General features: G+C 32.8%; 1 protein-coding gene across 5 annotated transcripts in view; it reads left to right on the forward strand.

Moving 5' to 3' along the window:
* The window catches only part of LOC100376069 (dual specificity calcium/calmodulin-dependent 3',5'-cyclic nucleotide phosphodiesterase 1A-like), a 206,146-nt gene that overhangs the window by 154,777 nt on the left and 32,406 nt on the right, over positions 1 to 18,963 (forward strand). For 2 of the 5 annotated variants that reach the window (XM_085495896.1, XM_085495897.1), the window contains exons 2-3: positions 7,965 to 8,027; positions 13,580 to 13,877. In XM_085495896.1, the coding sequence (XP_085352022.1) occupies positions 7,965 to 8,027; positions 13,580 to 13,877 (361 nt within the window). Of the gene's footprint in view, positions 1 to 7,964; positions 8,028 to 13,579; positions 13,878 to 16,044; positions 16,132 to 18,963 lie in introns of those variants that run through there. The other 3 variants (XM_085495898.1, XM_085495899.1, XM_085495900.1) reach the window with 3 other exon arrangements.

The raw sequence follows: 18,963 nt of genomic DNA on the forward strand, positions 1-18,963 counted from the left end.
AATAGAATCCAACAAGTCTTGGAGGTTTACTTTCAATAGTTCGTAGCAAAGCGGTGTCATAACAAGGACAACAAAATGGCGGATAATTATGACGTATTGGCACAAAATTACCACACGACTGGGTGTTGATAATGACCTGTTTCAAATTGATGGCAGTAACCAAGCAACCAGACACCCAAAACAAAGAAGGATTTTCATTTTTGGAAGTTTAATTGACCACCTTACCATACAACTGAATGATAACACTTTTAGTTTGATATCTTCAAGTATAGCAGTGGCAGTTCACATTTTGTTCTCATTTTATTCATTATCTCTGTATGTCTATTTAATTACAATGAATTTGGAGACTAATTGAACTTCTACTTTACTTGCAAGGCTACTATTGAACAGTCAATTATTTCAGAGGGGTTATAGCTATCTGTGTGTCCAGCTATCCGTCTTTGTTTGCCCTCGACGAGCATAGTCAGAAACAGGAACTTCTGTTGGAAATCCTTTCTCGGTCATGCTGGGGCTATTTTTGTTCAGAGTTCAATTTTGTTTGAACGTAGATGAGTTATCATGTATGGTAATTATGATTGATTTGTTTTTTGTTTTGTGACATTTGACTGACTGGTGTGCCAGGATGATTTTAGCGAAAATTGGTCAACACATGTGATGTTGTGAATTGAATAAAAATATCAGCCAAATGTATACCGTGTCTGTGTTGGAGTGCATGTTTGGTATCAACGTTGTGACAACTTTCATTTAACTTTACACCTTACACCAAGTGATGACATACCTATCAAGGGACAACCATCACTATGCTTCATAATTAATATTAATATTTATTATTATACATCTGTCATCGTAACGCCATAAGTTACAGCGTGCCGTCATTTTGTGGTATTTTACGGGGTATTTTCATCCTACTATATTAGGAAATGTGAATTCCAAATATAGAATGATTACTCGCATAAGCGTTCTCTAATAATAAAAACAAACATGGCTGCCACTAGGGTTTGACCGGACTCCACACAAAGAAGTTCTCTATAAACATTTTGGATTTTGGCATTCCCATGATGTGTCCTTGGAAGGAAAAGATGCGCGTCGGTCGATACTTTGAGGTATTCTCATAATAACCTTATATTAATATTTAATCAAATGTGTGTGTGTTATTGTCTGTATTATACAATTATGACATCTAAGTTTATATCTTGGTTCAGTGCTATAGGTGGCAGTAGTTGACATTGCCGTGTAAAGGCTAATTTGATATATGTTCGATAATATATCTGGTACATCTTATTTTGAAATCTGACTTTTTCCTTGTCTGCATCAGGTTGAGCAAACCTTGCCAGGTTATTCCAATTTTAAGCATAAGTAAACCTAGTTAATTTACAAACTTGCTGCTGAAACACATTTTTATATTTCTTGCAAAACTACAAAATATTTCTGTGCATAGCAATTTTCATTGCTCAACTGGATATGTTTACCAGTATTTCAATAAATATTATATTTGGATGGTGATTACGGTTTTATAAAGCATAGTAGAATTAAACTCAACTATTGAGTACATCTTTAGCTTCCCTACCTATGATTAATGGAACAGTCCATTTGACTGAGCCACATGCAATTACTATCAAGGATACTAAGTAAGAGACGACACTAAGTGAAGATAGTATCTTGACTTTCAAGTGCATGTTTTATATTGCTTGGTATTTTTAACATGGCTGCTTCTTCCTATGCAGGTGAGACCCACTTCTTTCCTATATATTTTCAGAGAAACGTTCTTTTTCTACTGTTTTCAGAAATTGTAAAACTGTTGGTCATAAACTTTTGTTTATTTACTTTGCACAGGTGTTCCTCTATCATTAGGATATTACAGCCAGATTTTTTACACCAAATTTTAGCCACGAATTTGACACATTTTTATAAAATCCATATTTATTTTGTAATTAGGGCTTTGAAATTTCATGTATATTTTGAACCTAAAATTCAAATTTTAATAACAAACTTTCAACAAAAGAATCAGTTATTGATCCAAACTATTTTATTAAAGTTATTGCAAGTCAACGCGAGGACAGGATTAAAAGCTTACTGTAAATCAGACTGTTAAACTTTGGGTTCTCTTAATAATGTTAATTGTATTACATTCTTTTGATCCCAAGAATATTAGCTGTTGTTATGGACCCATAAATTTTTATGTGCTTGTATGTTCTTTGTGTCAGCTAGCCTTGTTATAAAATAGTTTCTGTCATTCTTTGTAGATCAAACATAAAATGTACCAGTGATCTATTATTGCTGTTCAAAAAACAAATCACCAATAAAAATAATCTATATTTTTATCAAAGCGTCTACATTCTTTCATTTTGAATACTATTGCTATTCCAGTAACCTGCACTGGTCGTTATGCTATTTTTGTTTAAAATGCGTTTCACAATTTTTTGATTTGCCAAAAAAGATATTACCGGTAGTATTGAAAATTCATTTTTTGTCTGAATATTCACTAGTGGCTGGCAACAGCTATGTGCAGCTTGACAGAGGTTTGTAGGGATGTTGACGTGTTAAATATGAGTCCCATGCTGTATTTACTACAGTCATGTGAAATACGTTGATTGTTTACTTGAAATTTTATTACTGTCGTCATTTCAAGATTTTGAATATTATCATTTTTATTGCTAAATTATTAGTGCACATTCAAATATAACTTTTAACTAATTGGATGTCAAAATCATTTTTTTTTTTAAATATGGGAAAAGTTTTATCTCGTGAAAAGTGACTACTAAATTTCACTTTATTGTTGAAAGAGTTACAAATGTATCAGGATTCATGTGACAAATGACTATTAAATTTCACTTTATTGTTGAAAGAGTTATCAGAAAACAGAACAAATTTGTGTATGTCTAGTGGGACATTTTATTAGAAGTGCCCAAATTTTGTGACCAAGCGTTTGTCGATATTTGCAGTTTCTATTTCTATATTTTGATTCTATTATGTAAGTCTAGATTAATTTTCATCTATTTTGTTGTTTTGTCAGTTTCATTGATTTTGAAGAAATTAAAGGACCGATACATTACTTCGGGTTTAATTTGCAACGTGCATATTTCTATATGGTGACATAATGTCAAGATCCCATTCAATTTAATTCAAATCTCATCTCGTAGATAGCGAGACTGATGCTATGATCTTCTGACATGACGTATATCAATGCTCAAGGTTTCTAATAAAACAATAAAACATGTCTTGCCATTATCATAGTGAAAAAATGTAATACATCGGAAATGTACAGAAAATATAGTTCTTGTAATCCGTCATATCGTGAGCAGCTATTTTGGTCCACCTGGACCACCCAGTATCCTAGTTACCCTGGACATGCGCACTCGCATTGTTCGGAGTTGGGAACGCTTATGTGAGAGTGAGATTGAAATGGGATCTTTGTATCATGCCATTGGTAATATAAATGAGTGACATATCATTTATAATGTAATTATTGTTTTTTTATAATGATATTTTTAAATATTTTAGAGCTTTCTAAATATACCAAATTTACATAATGTCCAGTTGTCCGTAGTTCTAGGTCAAAATTATTGGGAAAAATATTAAATAATTTTGTTAAAAAAAAGTTGCCTTCAGAGGGTTAACCACAAAAAACCTAACTACAAAACTGTGAAAACTGAGTTCTTTGGTTGCTATGATACTGAATACACATAAGAATACATTCCACAATGAGAGGGGCAGCTAACTTTATGACCAATTGTTCGTAAGATCGTTTATCACTGTTCAGTTAATGGATTTTCATGACTATTCCTCCCCGGAGATGTCCTTGACATGTTCGCTACAGATCTGAAGTTATGGTAGAAATATGACATACTTGTACAATTAGATATTCACGATGGTCATCAGAATAGTAACCCTACTTCGCTTACAAAATCACTGCTATTGTGCATATGGTTGGTTAGCTATTAGATAACCCAGAATTTAACCTTTCAGCACCAGTTCCCTCTTGTCAACGCAAAATAGTCTTGTTTATAGTCTACATTTCCCTTCAGAAGATTGAGACAAAAATAGGCAAATTCTTTGAGGAAAAACTGAAAATTTACTCAAGTTTTGTCTGTTGACTCCAAAATTAGGAATTAATTTCCAGAAATATTGAAGATTATAAGAAAAAAGAGCAGAAACATTTGGCCGAGAAAGTCTGGTGAAAAGATTATTAAACACTGAAAGAAGCGAACTTTCTGAATTATTGCATTGAAAACTTACAACGAATGTATTCAGCATAGTACTGGCAAATGTTCTGTAAACCGTTTAATTTTTACTGATATCAATTTTTGGAACATGATAATTTTCACACAAGTCACTGACCCACAAACGGGTATCGTCAAAGCAAAATTGTCATGTGACTTAATTGTTATCAACAAAGAATCTGCAAACAGCAGCCATATGTGTGAATGTGCTGTTTGTCTTCTTAAGGTAAAATAAAAACCTTAACTGAATGATTTTTTGGGGGGTTTCATGAATTATTAAAAGATTTCTGGTGTTTACAATTACTGTTTATTACGGTATATTTATTTATACTGCGTACTTTCATACTGCAGAAGATACATTTCCTATCAGAACATTGTATACCTATGAATTATTGGTTTATGTTCATTAATTTTTAATTTTAATTTCCTGGGAACACCACATTGTGTAATATTATTTGATTTCGTTATGCATCGTAGGTGTGTCCTTGCAAATGAGATTAATAAAGTTTATGTTTTAATAAGATTGGTGGAGGAAGACTCTGATTATTATACTCATTTCTCAGCCAGATTTCTCTCCTGTAAAATGCTGTAAATATATTTTTTGTGTAATTTTATCAGAAATGCACCCTTACATTGAACAACACTTGCAGAAAGAGGTATGCTTAGAGATTCCGGTATAACATTTATAGAAAAAACATTTTAATCGTTCAATAATACCGGTAATGGAAAATGACTCAATGTATTACACAGAATGACTGATAGTGCAATGTCTTCAGTTGTTAAATTTTTTGCTTCTTCTCTGAAACCATCAGCAATTCCTTCATCCATTCTCGGCATAGGCGGTCCTCTCAGATTGTGTAATTTACAGGTTTCTATTTTTAGTCTTCATGTGGTGTTGAAAGGTTGGCACTGACACTTTCATGATATTTGAGTTTATCATGCTGTTCTTACATGGGAAATAGTGCAAGTATTGTTTTTGTTACCATAAGCATGATGTGAGTGCCCTTTATGTGTTTGATTAGTGTGTGGTGAGGTTTGTGACGTCAACGATTTGATTTTAGATTGCAAAGATGGAAAAGACGTGTGAATGATAAATGTCACATCATGTATTTGGATAATGCAATGTTTCTTCATCTTCATTGGACTCTTGAATACTGTAAAACATGTCTTTTTCATGAGCATGTCTTTTTAACAAATTTAGCAAAGAACTAATTCGCTAATTTAAGATGTCGCTAATGAATTCATTATAAATTCAAAATGGCCGCCAAACAACGTCTTTTTCTCCTCACACACACTTTGTAAACAACACAGAAAACGTAATAATCTGGAGCGCTTCCTTATTACACTTGACAGTTTTTCTTAGTTTTCATGGAGGTGCTAACTGCGCACTTTACCGCAATTCGCTAAAATAGTATGTCTCTTTTTCAACATGTTTTGCAGTATGTGGTTGATAAGGGGTTTCCCACATGAAAGATGGTGTGATTTGGTTTTTTTGCAAAAATGTTATTCACATTTTTCTCAATCCTACATTATGCAAGTAATGAATTTTTTTGTCTTCAACCACATTGTTGTCGCCGTAAAATCTTATACTTATATCATGTACTTATCCTATGTAAATCTTTTTACACTGAGGCAATAAAGTTATTATTTTTATTATTATTATATTCAAACACCCCACATAACACTCCCAACACCCCTAATTTTCAGACCCCTAAATTGAAAGAAAAAAGAAAAAAGACTTTTGTATTTTTTTGGTGTTGAAACAAAATTGGCATGCAACTGTTTTCAGTTTTGATGTTAACTGTGTTGATGCATAGTCCTTATCCTGTGTACAGTGGAGAAATTCAAAAATGTGTTTTTACAAGAGTTACTCATTCTATCATGGCTTGTGCTTGATTAAAATCTTTGCTAGGTTTATTGAGTTTCCCCCAGAGTAATTTACATCTTTCCCTGTGGCAGGAAGATGCTATACAGACCTGTAGCTTAATAGAATGTAATCCCTATAGTATATTTCCTATGATTCAAGTCGCAATGCTCTCAGATTTAAATTACTCAGCTCGTAGATTCCCTGTGGAGCTGATATTCCAGCATACTGTGAATTTTACCAGAGACAATTTATAGGAATTTTTTTGATCCGGAAGGTATCACCATAAAATTTACTTGGTGAAAAAAAATTGGGAATTTTTTGATCGATTGTTCGTACTTCTTTACAAATGGCGGTAGTATCTTCATTAAATTCTGAAATCGCCTGGCAGGTAGACTGCGTGAGCTGACTTCATGAAAAATCAATACACTTTTCCGATAAGTGCACCCTCTAACAATGAATAATTTCTCTTTTCAAAATTGCGCTGTCTAGCAACAAATCAGTATGCGTCTTAGATGGGTGTAAGAAAGGCTTGTTTTTATCCTGTTTATTAAGTTTTGGAAATATTTACCATATTTTAAATGACTACACAACAGTTGTCGCTTTGAACAACATTGTGTTCATTCATCTATGTCGTTTCTACATCATAGCAGTGCTTCCTTGCTTGAGGGCGCAATTTACAGGAATGGGGATTCCTAAAAAAAATTTCCAGAAGTTTAATTTAAATGCATTTATACAAAACTTCCATATTCAACTTCATTACAAATGGCACATATTGTAGTACAAAACAAAGGTGTAATGCATGTGATGTAAAAACTTGCCAATGTACATTCATTATTGATGTACCCATACCATATCTTCTTTTATGTTAGCCACAAGCCCTATTAAATAAAATGCATCATTTTACAAAGAACTCGTTTGTAGGATTAAAAATGCTGGAAATCTTCAGACAGTGAGTCTCTATTAAGAAATACCATATTTGTTTAAGATTATTAGTAATGCATAAACTCATGAAAATGACAGGTGTGTGCGATATAATCAAAATAATTCATAATTTAATGACCTGGGGCACAAAACATGTAACAGTTGTATTACATGTGCTGCTATTGGAGATGTGTTTCTAATAGAGCAAATATGGTATAAAATCACACAGTATAATACTGTTTAAAATGCAAATAGGAAATGATTCGAGTATATTGAAAAAAATTGGGTGGTTAGAGGTGACAGCTGATGTTTAATATAAGGCAGTGGTTTCTTTGAAACTTGGGATGAAAATAGATATACCGATATACTAATGAAATTGTAAGTAAACAGGGTGGAAGCAAGTGCATGGAAAAAGATTCCCTCACAATTTTAAATGATCAATCCTTAATCTGTTGAAAGACAAAATTTGGCTTATCAGTTTACAGCAAGGTATCTTTATCTGACTGGGTGCTCACAACTTGTCTGTCTTTAGACAGAGGTCGCAGTGACCTTCCTGAAATGCTGTCCTAACAACGATAGCAAATGATTAGAACATAACCATTTCTGGTGGTGAAAATTCCACATTTCAGAGATGACAAGTACTGTAAAATCTGTATTAGAAGCCGCGGCTTCTATTAAAATGGTACAATGCAACAGAGGGGATGCGGCTTCTATTAGAGCATGTACACATATGAGAAATGATGAATTTTTTATTCTAAATTATTCAAAAAGAATGGGTGCGACTTCTATCAGGGATGCGGCTTCTAATACAGATTTTATGGTAGAATGATCGGAAATTAGTAAATAAGTGTTTTTGGCTTACATATGAGAATGTGATAAAGAGAGCCTGATTGTTGCATTAATGCATATTTTTGTGGCAGTTTAAAACAATTTCTTGTGTTTGTTGTATTTTTCAGTGGCTAACCAACGTGGTACTAAAGATGACAGCGCCGTTAATGCCCGAAATGGACACCTGTCAAGTACGTATCTTAAGACAACACTTTTCATCCTTGTCTTGTCAATACTTTAAAAATAAATGGTTTAGTAATCCTCTATTTTTCTGAAACTGACAGCAGATGGAATCAAAGTCTCAAAATTTGGCTCTGTCATTTCATGTTCGGATTTTTAAAATTTAATTTTAATCCCTTTTTTAAGTCCTTTAAATGCATTGATAATTCACTGGTTTTCATTTTTGCCATTTTCGCCAACGAGTAAATTCTGCTAAGTTCAATCATTGTTTCCCTGCAAGTTTGTGAACTTGAAACCCAGTAAAAATTGCTTAAAACATCAAAATAGGGAAATGTTTTTTCTGTACCTAGTTGTATTTGGTCACCTTGACAAAATTCAGATGTATTAAACTTTTTTTTTTATAATTTTTCAAAACATTGGTAGACCAGTAGTATATTTTGTCATATTTCCTTTCATGGAAACTACATGTAATTGTTTTGATTTTTGCTGACCAATAAAATTGGTGAGATTCATTTACGCAAGTTAAACTTGAATGCAGCACCCAACCACAGTCAACAATAAGATTTATCGCTAATCTCGTTCACCGCTGTGTGTTTCATACGAACAAATTGTACTAGATTGTACAGATAAATTTAATCTGAAGAATAATTTGTTTGAAGTTTCCATTTCACTGCGGCTGCCTTTTTGTTTATAAGGCTTTTAATTTCTGTGTATGTAACACAAACATGAAACTTAAAAGCTCTACAAGATGTACATATGGGGGGTATAACCTCTCAAAAACACGGTGTCATCAAGAGTCATGTCATTGGATCACATTTTGACCTCAATATAACTGAAATCCGACCTTACAGTAGATCTACTGGAGGGTCTATGCTGAAATGTTTAAAAAAAACATTCAGTTTAGGCTCTCAGATGGCATTGATGTGTATTTATTAAATCATGCCTGGTGGGAAAAAACAAGGTTTGAAGCACGTGTTACATACAAAGTATATATGCCCGGACACATTACTTCCCAACAATTTTAGATGAGCCTACATATTGCATTTTGTTATACTGTGAAATACTTTATTTCCACTTGCAACTAATTCACGCTATTTTCGCTGAAGGAATGATTTAGTGAAAATAAAATCCAGCGAATATACCTTTTTTCATGTATTTTCCATTCAACTCGTCAAAAATCTGTGCAAATAAATCCCATTCAAAACACCTAAAAAGTCTTTTCAGTGAAAATTATTTTCAGCTAAAATAAAGTATTTTACAGTATTACCTTAGGGTAATCACCTTTATAATTTCTGTTAGGTATGTGGTTTGGGATGAAAAAACAGTATGATTCATACTACAAAGTAATGTCTGGCCATATCTTGTTACATATCTTTTGATCATTGTAATTATCATATTAGGTGAACCAAGGAAGAGCTCTTAACACACAGCAGCTGTTTATAAAGACAGGTCCTTCACTTTTCACACTATCTCTAGTCATCCAATTTCTGGGAAATCTATTGATTGAGTGTGATGTTCTAATTTATTTCTATTACGCAAACAAAATGTAATAAAACACTTCCTATTTAATTTTAATTGACACTGTAAATATGATGCATGCTCTATATTTTACGTAATCTGCACTATTACATGATATCTCGCAATGGTCTTTTCTGTCTAATTACATATATATCAAGTGGTATAAAGATTAATGTATATTGAGCAACTATTTATTTACTCCCCTAGTGTTTTGTGACGTCATGCACCGCTCAATGGGAACATCTATGGTGATGTTACAACCATGTTTTTTTATTTTGCGTCAACAGATGACGTCTTTACGAGTTATTTGTCACTAACCACTACAGTCTGACGAAATTGTGTAGAAGTTTACGTAATCAGTCAATCAATTTTTGGAAATGCATATTTTTTAATGTAGTTTTCAGTAATTTTTGTTCAACATTGCATGTATATTGTGAACTATTTATGGTCGATCAAAACCCAAAATAATATCTACAGAAAATTTGAAAAGTTACCTTCATATTGCTTCTCATGTTGTGGTGATATTTTGTAAAATATCCTACCACAGTAACTTAATACATACGGTAATGTCACTGCCAGTAATCTTCAAAATGTATTAATCTGAAAAATAGATTAGTCTGTTTTAAAGATGTTGATTGATACATGTCTGATGTATTAGATTATTTTGAGTGTACAGCAACGAAAGTACGGCAAGAGTATTGACCTGTAGGTTAATGTGACTGCACTGTATATGCAAAAAAGGAGTATGGACAAAATCTCAATGGTGGAACTCACAAGGATAAAATCCTGATGAAACACAATCCTGGCAGACAAAATACCAAAGCTAAAATTTAACATTAAAATTACATTTAAATTTTTTTTTTTTGTTTGGCATCAAATTATATTTCACACCGCCATTTATACTGCAATCTTTATTAACCAATCACCTGCTCATACCATTGCGTACTGTTCATATCAGCTATCCATGACGGCTTCCAGTAGCCAATGCGTTGTCATTGAATTTCAGAAGGTTGTGTATGTAGAATTAAAGACAGACATACTTAAAGATATAGTTTTGTTGACATCTCAAGTGTTGGCACCAGAATTTTTCCTTGAAGATATTGTCTGTCAAATTTTTCCACAAGGATCAGTTTGTGGGATTTTGCCATACTATCTGTGTATACTTGGCAGTACTCTTTCCCAGAAAGACAGAGATTTCATAGTAGGCCATATTAGTAGTAGTATTTTACATTCTATTCATTCTTGCGAACAAAACTGTCTTGATTAAAGTTCAAATCACACAACTACATCACAAACATGATTCATTCATAGAGGGCGCTGTTTATAGATTTGTCGCATAGAATAAAGATGAATGGCAATTAGAAAACAAAAAATTATTAGAATGAAAAACATTGATTTGGGAGTTTAATTGCTTTGTTCTTGTCTCTAGTATCAAACTTTAGGTCAATGCGTATTATGGGATGGCTGAATGTAGATTGAGTTGGTGGTTGACGTCACATTTGCAGTCAAATTATAGAGCGTCTTTTTTTTTACGTTCTTTTATGATAGCACAAAGAATATTAATGAACATGTGTAAACTATTGATTGTGTGAAAGACCCAAGGGTGTTGTTATTTTGTTCCAAACCGATTTATCCAAGTCATGCATTGATACACTGAATCAGTTTAAGCTGCTTCTCACATAACCTAGAGGTCACACATCCTGGTACTTACTGGGAGTGTAAATTCACTGTCAATTAGAATTTCTCAATTAATATCCCAAAAATGCAAGTAGTTGTCATTGAGGTTTTAAAGAATGGTAAAAAAGGACTTATAGTATTTGTTGTTTTGACATAATAATACCTCCAGAAAGTACCAGGATGTGTGTCATGTAAAAAAATTATATGGGATTATTATTTTTCTAGACATACATAATGTGTATAAAAATTAATATATATTCCATGTATTTCAAGAAGGTGTACTGGGTTAGGGACAACGTCAAAAGATCAATGTCGGATAAAAAACTTAATTCCTTTAGTTTTTTTCCAAACCCCCCTACCCCCCACTGAAACTTAATTGATAAATCTTGGTCATGGCGTCAGACTACATTCACCATTAAATACAAATTGATAATCGGACAGTAGTATTGCATAGCAGTTGGTTGTCGGGTGGGTGTAAAAAAATTTTACAAATGCACCTCATTTGACGCACAGATGTACACTCGAACCAAACCATTTTTCTGTGTTTTTTTTCCCTTTCCGGTTATTTCTGTCTATGATTGGATAGAAAAAAAAAACGAACTACATGTACAAATATTTGTTGGACTTCATTAAAAAATAAAATCCTTTTTGTCGGATGGAAACTTTTTTAGGTCAAAACCCCCCATCCCCAAACTAAAGGAAATAAGTTTTTTATCCAACATCGATCTTTTGACGTCGTCCCTTAGTTGATCAACTATTGGCCCAATTCCCCAAAATAAATTCACTGTCTAACAATATTAATATTGTCAGATTTATGGCTAATGTGAAACAATATATTTTTGGCATCATTGTATACCTTGAAAAGGGTGGATGTAATGACAGTTGAACAAAGTGGTTTGGGAAAAAGTCTCAACAGCCTGACAAAATTATAATTCAGTATTTATTTCTATTTTTATATTAATATTGCACTTTTTGTGAAATTTTTTGTAAGTCAATGTCAACTTTTATCACATCCCAAAATAAACCCTTGCAACAAGACTATCAGCCAATGGAAAATTGGCTATTTGGTTTAAGGTTAACCAAAGTATTATATATAAATACATACAAATTTGAAAACTTTTGCATCCAAATTTTAATATCTTTAATTGCTGTCATTGATATAGTTCAATCCAGTGATGCACATCTAGAGCAATAATGTTCTCACCGAACTACCACATATTTTGTTTAAACCTTTGAATGACATACTTTCACTAGATAGCCGCTCTTTTTGACATAAAATTTCAAAATTTTGTTATATCAAAAACTAGAAGTAATGTCACATTTTGTCTGTTTGGTCCAAAATAAAAATTGAATTTAGTGAAAAGTACAGAAAATGTTTAGAAAATGTGATTAAAAATTTAAACTTTTTTTATAAAAAAATATAAGTAATGTCACATTTTGTCGGTTTGGTTCAAAATTAAGATTGAATTTAGTGAAAATTACAAAAAATATGAAAAAAATCTCATTTGAGCAGAATACAAATTTGACGCTCAAAAAGTTAACTTAATATTATGTGTAGTTCTAGTATTTTCAAGTAATGTAATATATTCCCCACTATTCCAGTAGAATTTCAAAGAGCAGTTTCAATGGGGGGGCAGGTAAATCAATTTATTGAATTATAGCAAACCCCCCCCCCTCCCCCCCTCCCAAAGTACTCAACTAATAAATTAAGTGGACGCACATTGTATTTGATATGTCCATTGCCATGTGAAATTTGTTTTATGCTATTCAAACCTTGGCTCTTTAAAATGAAAAACTGTTCTCTGGATTTCTACAGGTATAGTGTATAATTGCAACAGAACTGTAAGATTCAGGATCCATTTTGAGACTATCTTTCTTTGCTTTTAACAGGGGTACTCTATCATTTGCCATAATTAATTGCAGAATGCTTTTGATCTTTTCACACTCCAGCTTTGCATGAAATATTTTTTTTGCACTTTCCTACTTCCCAGCATGCAATATGATTGACCTATCAATTGGATGACTCTCTACAGTAGTCGGACATAATCGTTTCACTCTTGGCTTAAATCTTTTGTCTTCCTGTCTTGTACATAAATGAGTCCAATACTAAAATATCTTAGTGGTCATAAAGATTGAATGACTAGCTTTGATTGTGCATGTCAGGAATGTATAAAGTTTGATGCTTTTTGAATGCTACGTTGCTTATGAATGACTTACCGGTATTAATTTACTGATATACTGGTGGAATGCGCCCTCTAGAGTTTGTCATTTTGCAGCCTTTGTTTTTATACTTAGCTCTGCTTAAGGGTGTTGGTGCTTTTTTTTCCTCCCCAGTTTGTTATTTCTTTTCATGCTTTCATTTTCAAAGGGACCGATGAATCTTTCACAGTTCTCAAGCGATCCAATAGTAGCTCTAAGAAGCTCTTTGGTTCTACAGGCCCGCGTACTCGACATCGTAGCCACCAAGATATTGATGAAAATGCACTGGACTTGAGAACTGATTACCTGCCTCAGACAGACACTGCAGAGGCTCTGGACAAAGCAGCAACCAGGCTACGTTACCTTATAAAACATTCAGAAAAAGGAGATGTATCAGTCGCTGATTTGAAGAAAAATTTAGAGTATGCTGCTTCTGTGCTTGAATCAGTTTACTTGGATGAAACAAGGTAGGAACGCATGACTTAAAATTATTTTTCATATTTGTTTTCATTACGTTTAGGAACATATAGTTGCAGCTGTAACATATACTTATTCAAAAGACAACATTTTTTCTTACAGCAGTGGAACTTCCCTAAATATTTTAACTATGTCTTATAAATAAATACACGTACCGGTGCTTTTATTAAATGTAGTTGTGACATAATTCAACATTGGAAATTTGGGGAGGGGGAGGGGTCCTGGACCCAAGTGATAGTTTCAACTTTTATGCAACTATGGAGGAATTCTAAAATTTGATTTAAATTAGTGAATGTGCTTCACAAATTTTGTAATAATAAAGTGTTTTTAAAAACTTATGTTTGTAACTAACTGTGGATTTTTCTGTGTAATCTGCCATAAATTATGAGAAAAAATACTAATTAGCATAATTTAATTACCCCTCCTCCCACCACCACCTATGCTTCATTCTTTACCTCTGATTATACTAATTTATAAACTTCCAATTTCCAGATGTAGACTGCCCTCTTGTGGCACAAACAATCTTGTTTCTCTCTAAACTAGTTTTTCAAGTCAAAACTTATTTTTCAGTAGTATCAAACTTGGCAAGTGTGAATATGTCATGTGATATTTGATGTTTTTTTATTCTTTTATACAAATTTACAACTACATGCAAATGGCTGCCAAGATATTATTGAGAGTGACAGAATTTGCTTTTTTCGTCAAATAGTTTCATTTTTCCCCAATATCACTCCCACTGTTCCAAATACTATACATAGGAAGAGAGTGGGCATGGTAAATGGGAGAAAATAAATTTTCCATGGCTTGATGAGATTTCAGCGGCCATTTATGGCTAAGATCTATTGGTTCATTTGTTGACAACAAATTCTGCAACTTACAACAGCAAAAACAACACTTCATCTACCTATATATGAATTTATTGAAAATAGTCAAAAATTACATGTCCCGGACAATTTTATGTAGCTTGGCAAATTCAGTTGCTTTAAAATGAGTATGACCTCTAGCACATATAATTTTGTGAGAACGTGTAGTACCTATATAAAATTGATCATCGATCGTTGATGCAGTTAGTACAAGATAGGAAGATGGTTACACAGCCCTATCACACAGTCCCAAATATGGAATATGGTGCCTGCGCAAAATAAACTTATGAACCTTCAACAATTTGCACATACAAAAAATGTCAGGTAACACAACAGATCTAACAGGGCACAGAGTATCTGCCTTATTGCACAACTACTCATGATTACGCCCTCTCAGTTAAGATTAGGAGAGGAATTTAAGGCATACTTGTATGGTGCATACGCTCGTCACTGAATGATGAACATTTTTAAATTATTTATATTTTTCTGAGCTAAAGAATCAATCAAAAATATTAGTTTGATTTAGATTAAATGATAATTTTTGATCGGCATTTTTAAAAAAATGTTGATGTGGATAAGCCAATGATTTATGATATTTGAATGAATGAGTTAAATCTAGTGTAAATGAATTGTTCTGATATACCAGTACATCCAAGTTCAAGAATGTTTATTTGTATCATTCATGCCAAACTTTGTTTCAACTTATCAACGATTAATCGTTTAGCGTTACTCAAACCGCTACAATCATTTGTATAATTTCCTCCTTCTATGGCAATTTTGTTTTGACCCATCAACGGTTAATCATTTAGCGTCATTCACCGCTGCAATAACATTGCTCAAATTACCGTATTGAAAGGCTTAAGTATAATATTTATTGTGGGTCAGTTCTGGAGTGTAGTAGCACCAAGTACCCATTCTGATCGTTACTGTGCTATTATCCTTGAAGGTTGCTAGTGAACACTGTTAAAAAAAAAAAATGTAAATAGCGATTGTCCTCTGTAAAAGTTCCCTTGAAAGAGTTCTTGGCGTCATTTACCTATAGTCCAGGAGGATTAAAGCTAAAACCGTCAGCAAATAATCCCAAAAGTCGGATTCTTTTACAATGAACAATGGGTCCAGCATTTGTGCGGAGTTGAATTACTCTCAAGGCTATTGTATAAACAATTTTGGTGATCAACGTCACTCGGATTTTGACGTCTACACCATCAACGATCAGTGGTCAGGTGATTTATTGAGAGTTTGGCATGAGTGCTTGACTGCCTCGTAATCATTGCCTTTTATCTGAAGGGGAGAACGTTAAGAGCTCTAGTCGCCAACAACTAAGCAATAAACACCGTCCATGTGGTAATGCTTTAAATCAACGCATCATGCCAGGAAAAGGGTAAATATCACTAATTTGTGTTTTTATTTAAAGTATTAGAATCAGTTGTTTGTTTAATGCTTAAAAATATAGATCTCAATAATTTTTTTGTTCTGAATTTACCATCTGCTATTGCCGCAGCCACTGAAATCTGTGTTGCCGCATTCTGAAGTACTTGGCAAGCAATACGTTAATCCACATATTTGTGATGGCGACACATTGCCTCTTTCAGTGTCCCGACCCAAAAGCCTTGGGCTAAATATGATCATCAAATATGTCCATGGTGCAACAATGATAAAACTATCTATTTGTTTATCTGGTTGTCCCGATACCTAGATATGCTAGGCACAACAATGATATCGTCAGTCCAGCAACTAGAAATACCGTTGGATAATGTGCATGTATGTGTGTTTAAGGGTTACCATAAAATAAGAATTATTTGTTTTATACCTATAAACATTGGTAACATGTGTTTACCACCTAAAATAGAGAGAGAGAGTCAACATTTTGTATTTTATTTTATTTTTGCCTTCTAAAATCACTAATTCTACATCTCTTTTTTGGAATGTTTGGCTAAATAGGAGTCTGTTATCACTGATGTGCAGTCATGTGTTCAGTATTGTACTCAAAAGCTAGTCATTTTAGTTTGGGAGTGCCTAACATGGTTAATATGTGACTATTCTATTTTTAATAGTCGTGTTACCCTGCTCTGTACAATAACATTATTGTTGATGTTAAAATGGTGTCAAACTATAATCCAGAGGAGCAATTTAAAACACTTTGGTACCTAGATGTGTCTGTATTAATTTGACCATGCAAGATTCCATAACTCGCTGCTAAACAACTTAGCAAAGATTTGGCCAAACTTTTAGCATAAAGTTTGTTTTTCTTTCCTACCAGACTAATGCATATAGTTTCGTGTACATTTAATAAATACTATCAGTCCATGTAAGTAACATATTAATATTAATCTTTTCGAAACATTGTCTGGGGTCAATCTTCTTCTTGTATCATGAAGATGACTTTTGATGAAAAGTCTTGAGCGTTAACAATACACTTGGTATTCAGGATACTAACATAATAATGTTTACTAATGGTTCTGCCTGAATAACCACACCAGATCCTTTCCCATAATAAAAACATTTACATGCTTGGTCAATGTGCTCACCGAGGGACAAAATATTTAATGTATAGGGGAGGGAACTAAGCTATGGAATATTATATTTTTATAACCATCATCATTGCCCAACCACCTGTTGCTTGAAACTCATTGTCACCTATATTTTTGCCAGATAATAATATTGTTATTAATTAGCTAAACAAATTAAAAAGTGGTGGATTGCATGGGGGGTTGTGATTTGAGAATGTGGTGCTATTTCTGCCAAGACAAAATATGTGATTATCAAGCTTCTTTTTAATTTTTTTAATAATATTTATTCACCTTTTAGTATTATTTGGTACAGTTTTATAGAAACTTTTATTTACAAATGTTTTTTTTTTTCCTATTAAATTTCTTGTATCTTAAATTATGAACTTTCGAAACATGGTTGGTCATGATCACAAAAATTAAAGTCTGATTTCAATTGGATTGAAACATAATTCGATTCATTTTTCATTTAGGAAATGAATAACTTTTAATTCTGAATCAATGAAATAATTATGACTTAGGTACGGTAATAAAGATGCTGACTTTATACTTCTAGTGCTGTGCCCTTGCCCTTAGAATGGATAAAACTGGATACAATATCTGGGTTCATTGACTTGTTGATGGCTTTCATTACAGATCTTGAGTTTCTAATGTTTATATTGTTGTTACTCGGCAAAATCATTCAGTTAGGTCGCTAAGCAGGGTTGTTAGTACGGCAAACACATTGTTTGTTGTTTTATAATGTAATCATGGCCTTGGCGCCTTTGATTTCTAGAGAAAAATGCTCCATCATGTTGCGGGTTTAATATGTCAGATCACAAGTCTAGACGCAGGAAACTTTATTTTTATTGACAATAAAACTTCGCCTCCAGAATTTTATAATCTTATTGTCTGTATTTGCGTCATTGCAGATTATTTAATACCAATAATACTTCCACTGCTATTTGTGATGATTCTGATTCCCCAATACTAAAATACTACCAAGATTAATATGGTCTTTCTGAGTAGAATACTTCCACTGCTATTTGTGATGATTCTGATTCCCCAATACTAAAATACTACCAAGATTAATATGGTCTTTCTGAGTAGAATTATATATGAAATGCTTGTACTCAAATCTGATTTGTTTTGAAATACAACAAAAACCTCTCATAAAATTGGAGTATTTGTTTATAACTGTCTGAACTCCTGGTATTGAGGTGAGATTATTCATCTATAAAAGTGTTTATTATTACAACACTATGGTGGATCGAGTTCAATTCAGTTCGTGACAAATTTTTGTTCAAGGTTCTTTCTTTTTGAGTGTCAACATATTTAATAATAAGATTTTCATAATTGAATTCCAAATTCCCTGTTCAATTTGGTGAATTCTTAGCGCTACATAACTTATATTTTAAAAACATGTTTATTCACCAATTGTTGTGAATGACATCTTATATAAAACTGAGTTCATTGTTAATACCGAATTTGTGTTTTTAATTAAAAATTCCTGTTAATTTATTTTTAAAAGCCAATGCATATTTTCCTATTTATATTTATTTTAATATTGTCTTGAAAATGTGCTTTTATTACGATTTTTCATGAAAATAAAATTTTTCTTTTTTTCTCCTAAAATTATGAGACAAAACCTATAACAAATAACGTATGCACACATTTTCCAATATTTTATTCTGGGTCTAATGACTTTCATTTAATATCAGGGCAGT

The sequence above is a fragment of the Saccoglossus kowalevskii genome, chromosome 22 (genome assembly GCF_978046115.1).
Source record: "Saccoglossus kowalevskii chromosome 22, keSacKowa6.1, whole genome shotgun sequence".
NCBI lineage: Eukaryota > Metazoa > Hemichordata > Enteropneusta > Harrimaniidae > Saccoglossus > Saccoglossus kowalevskii.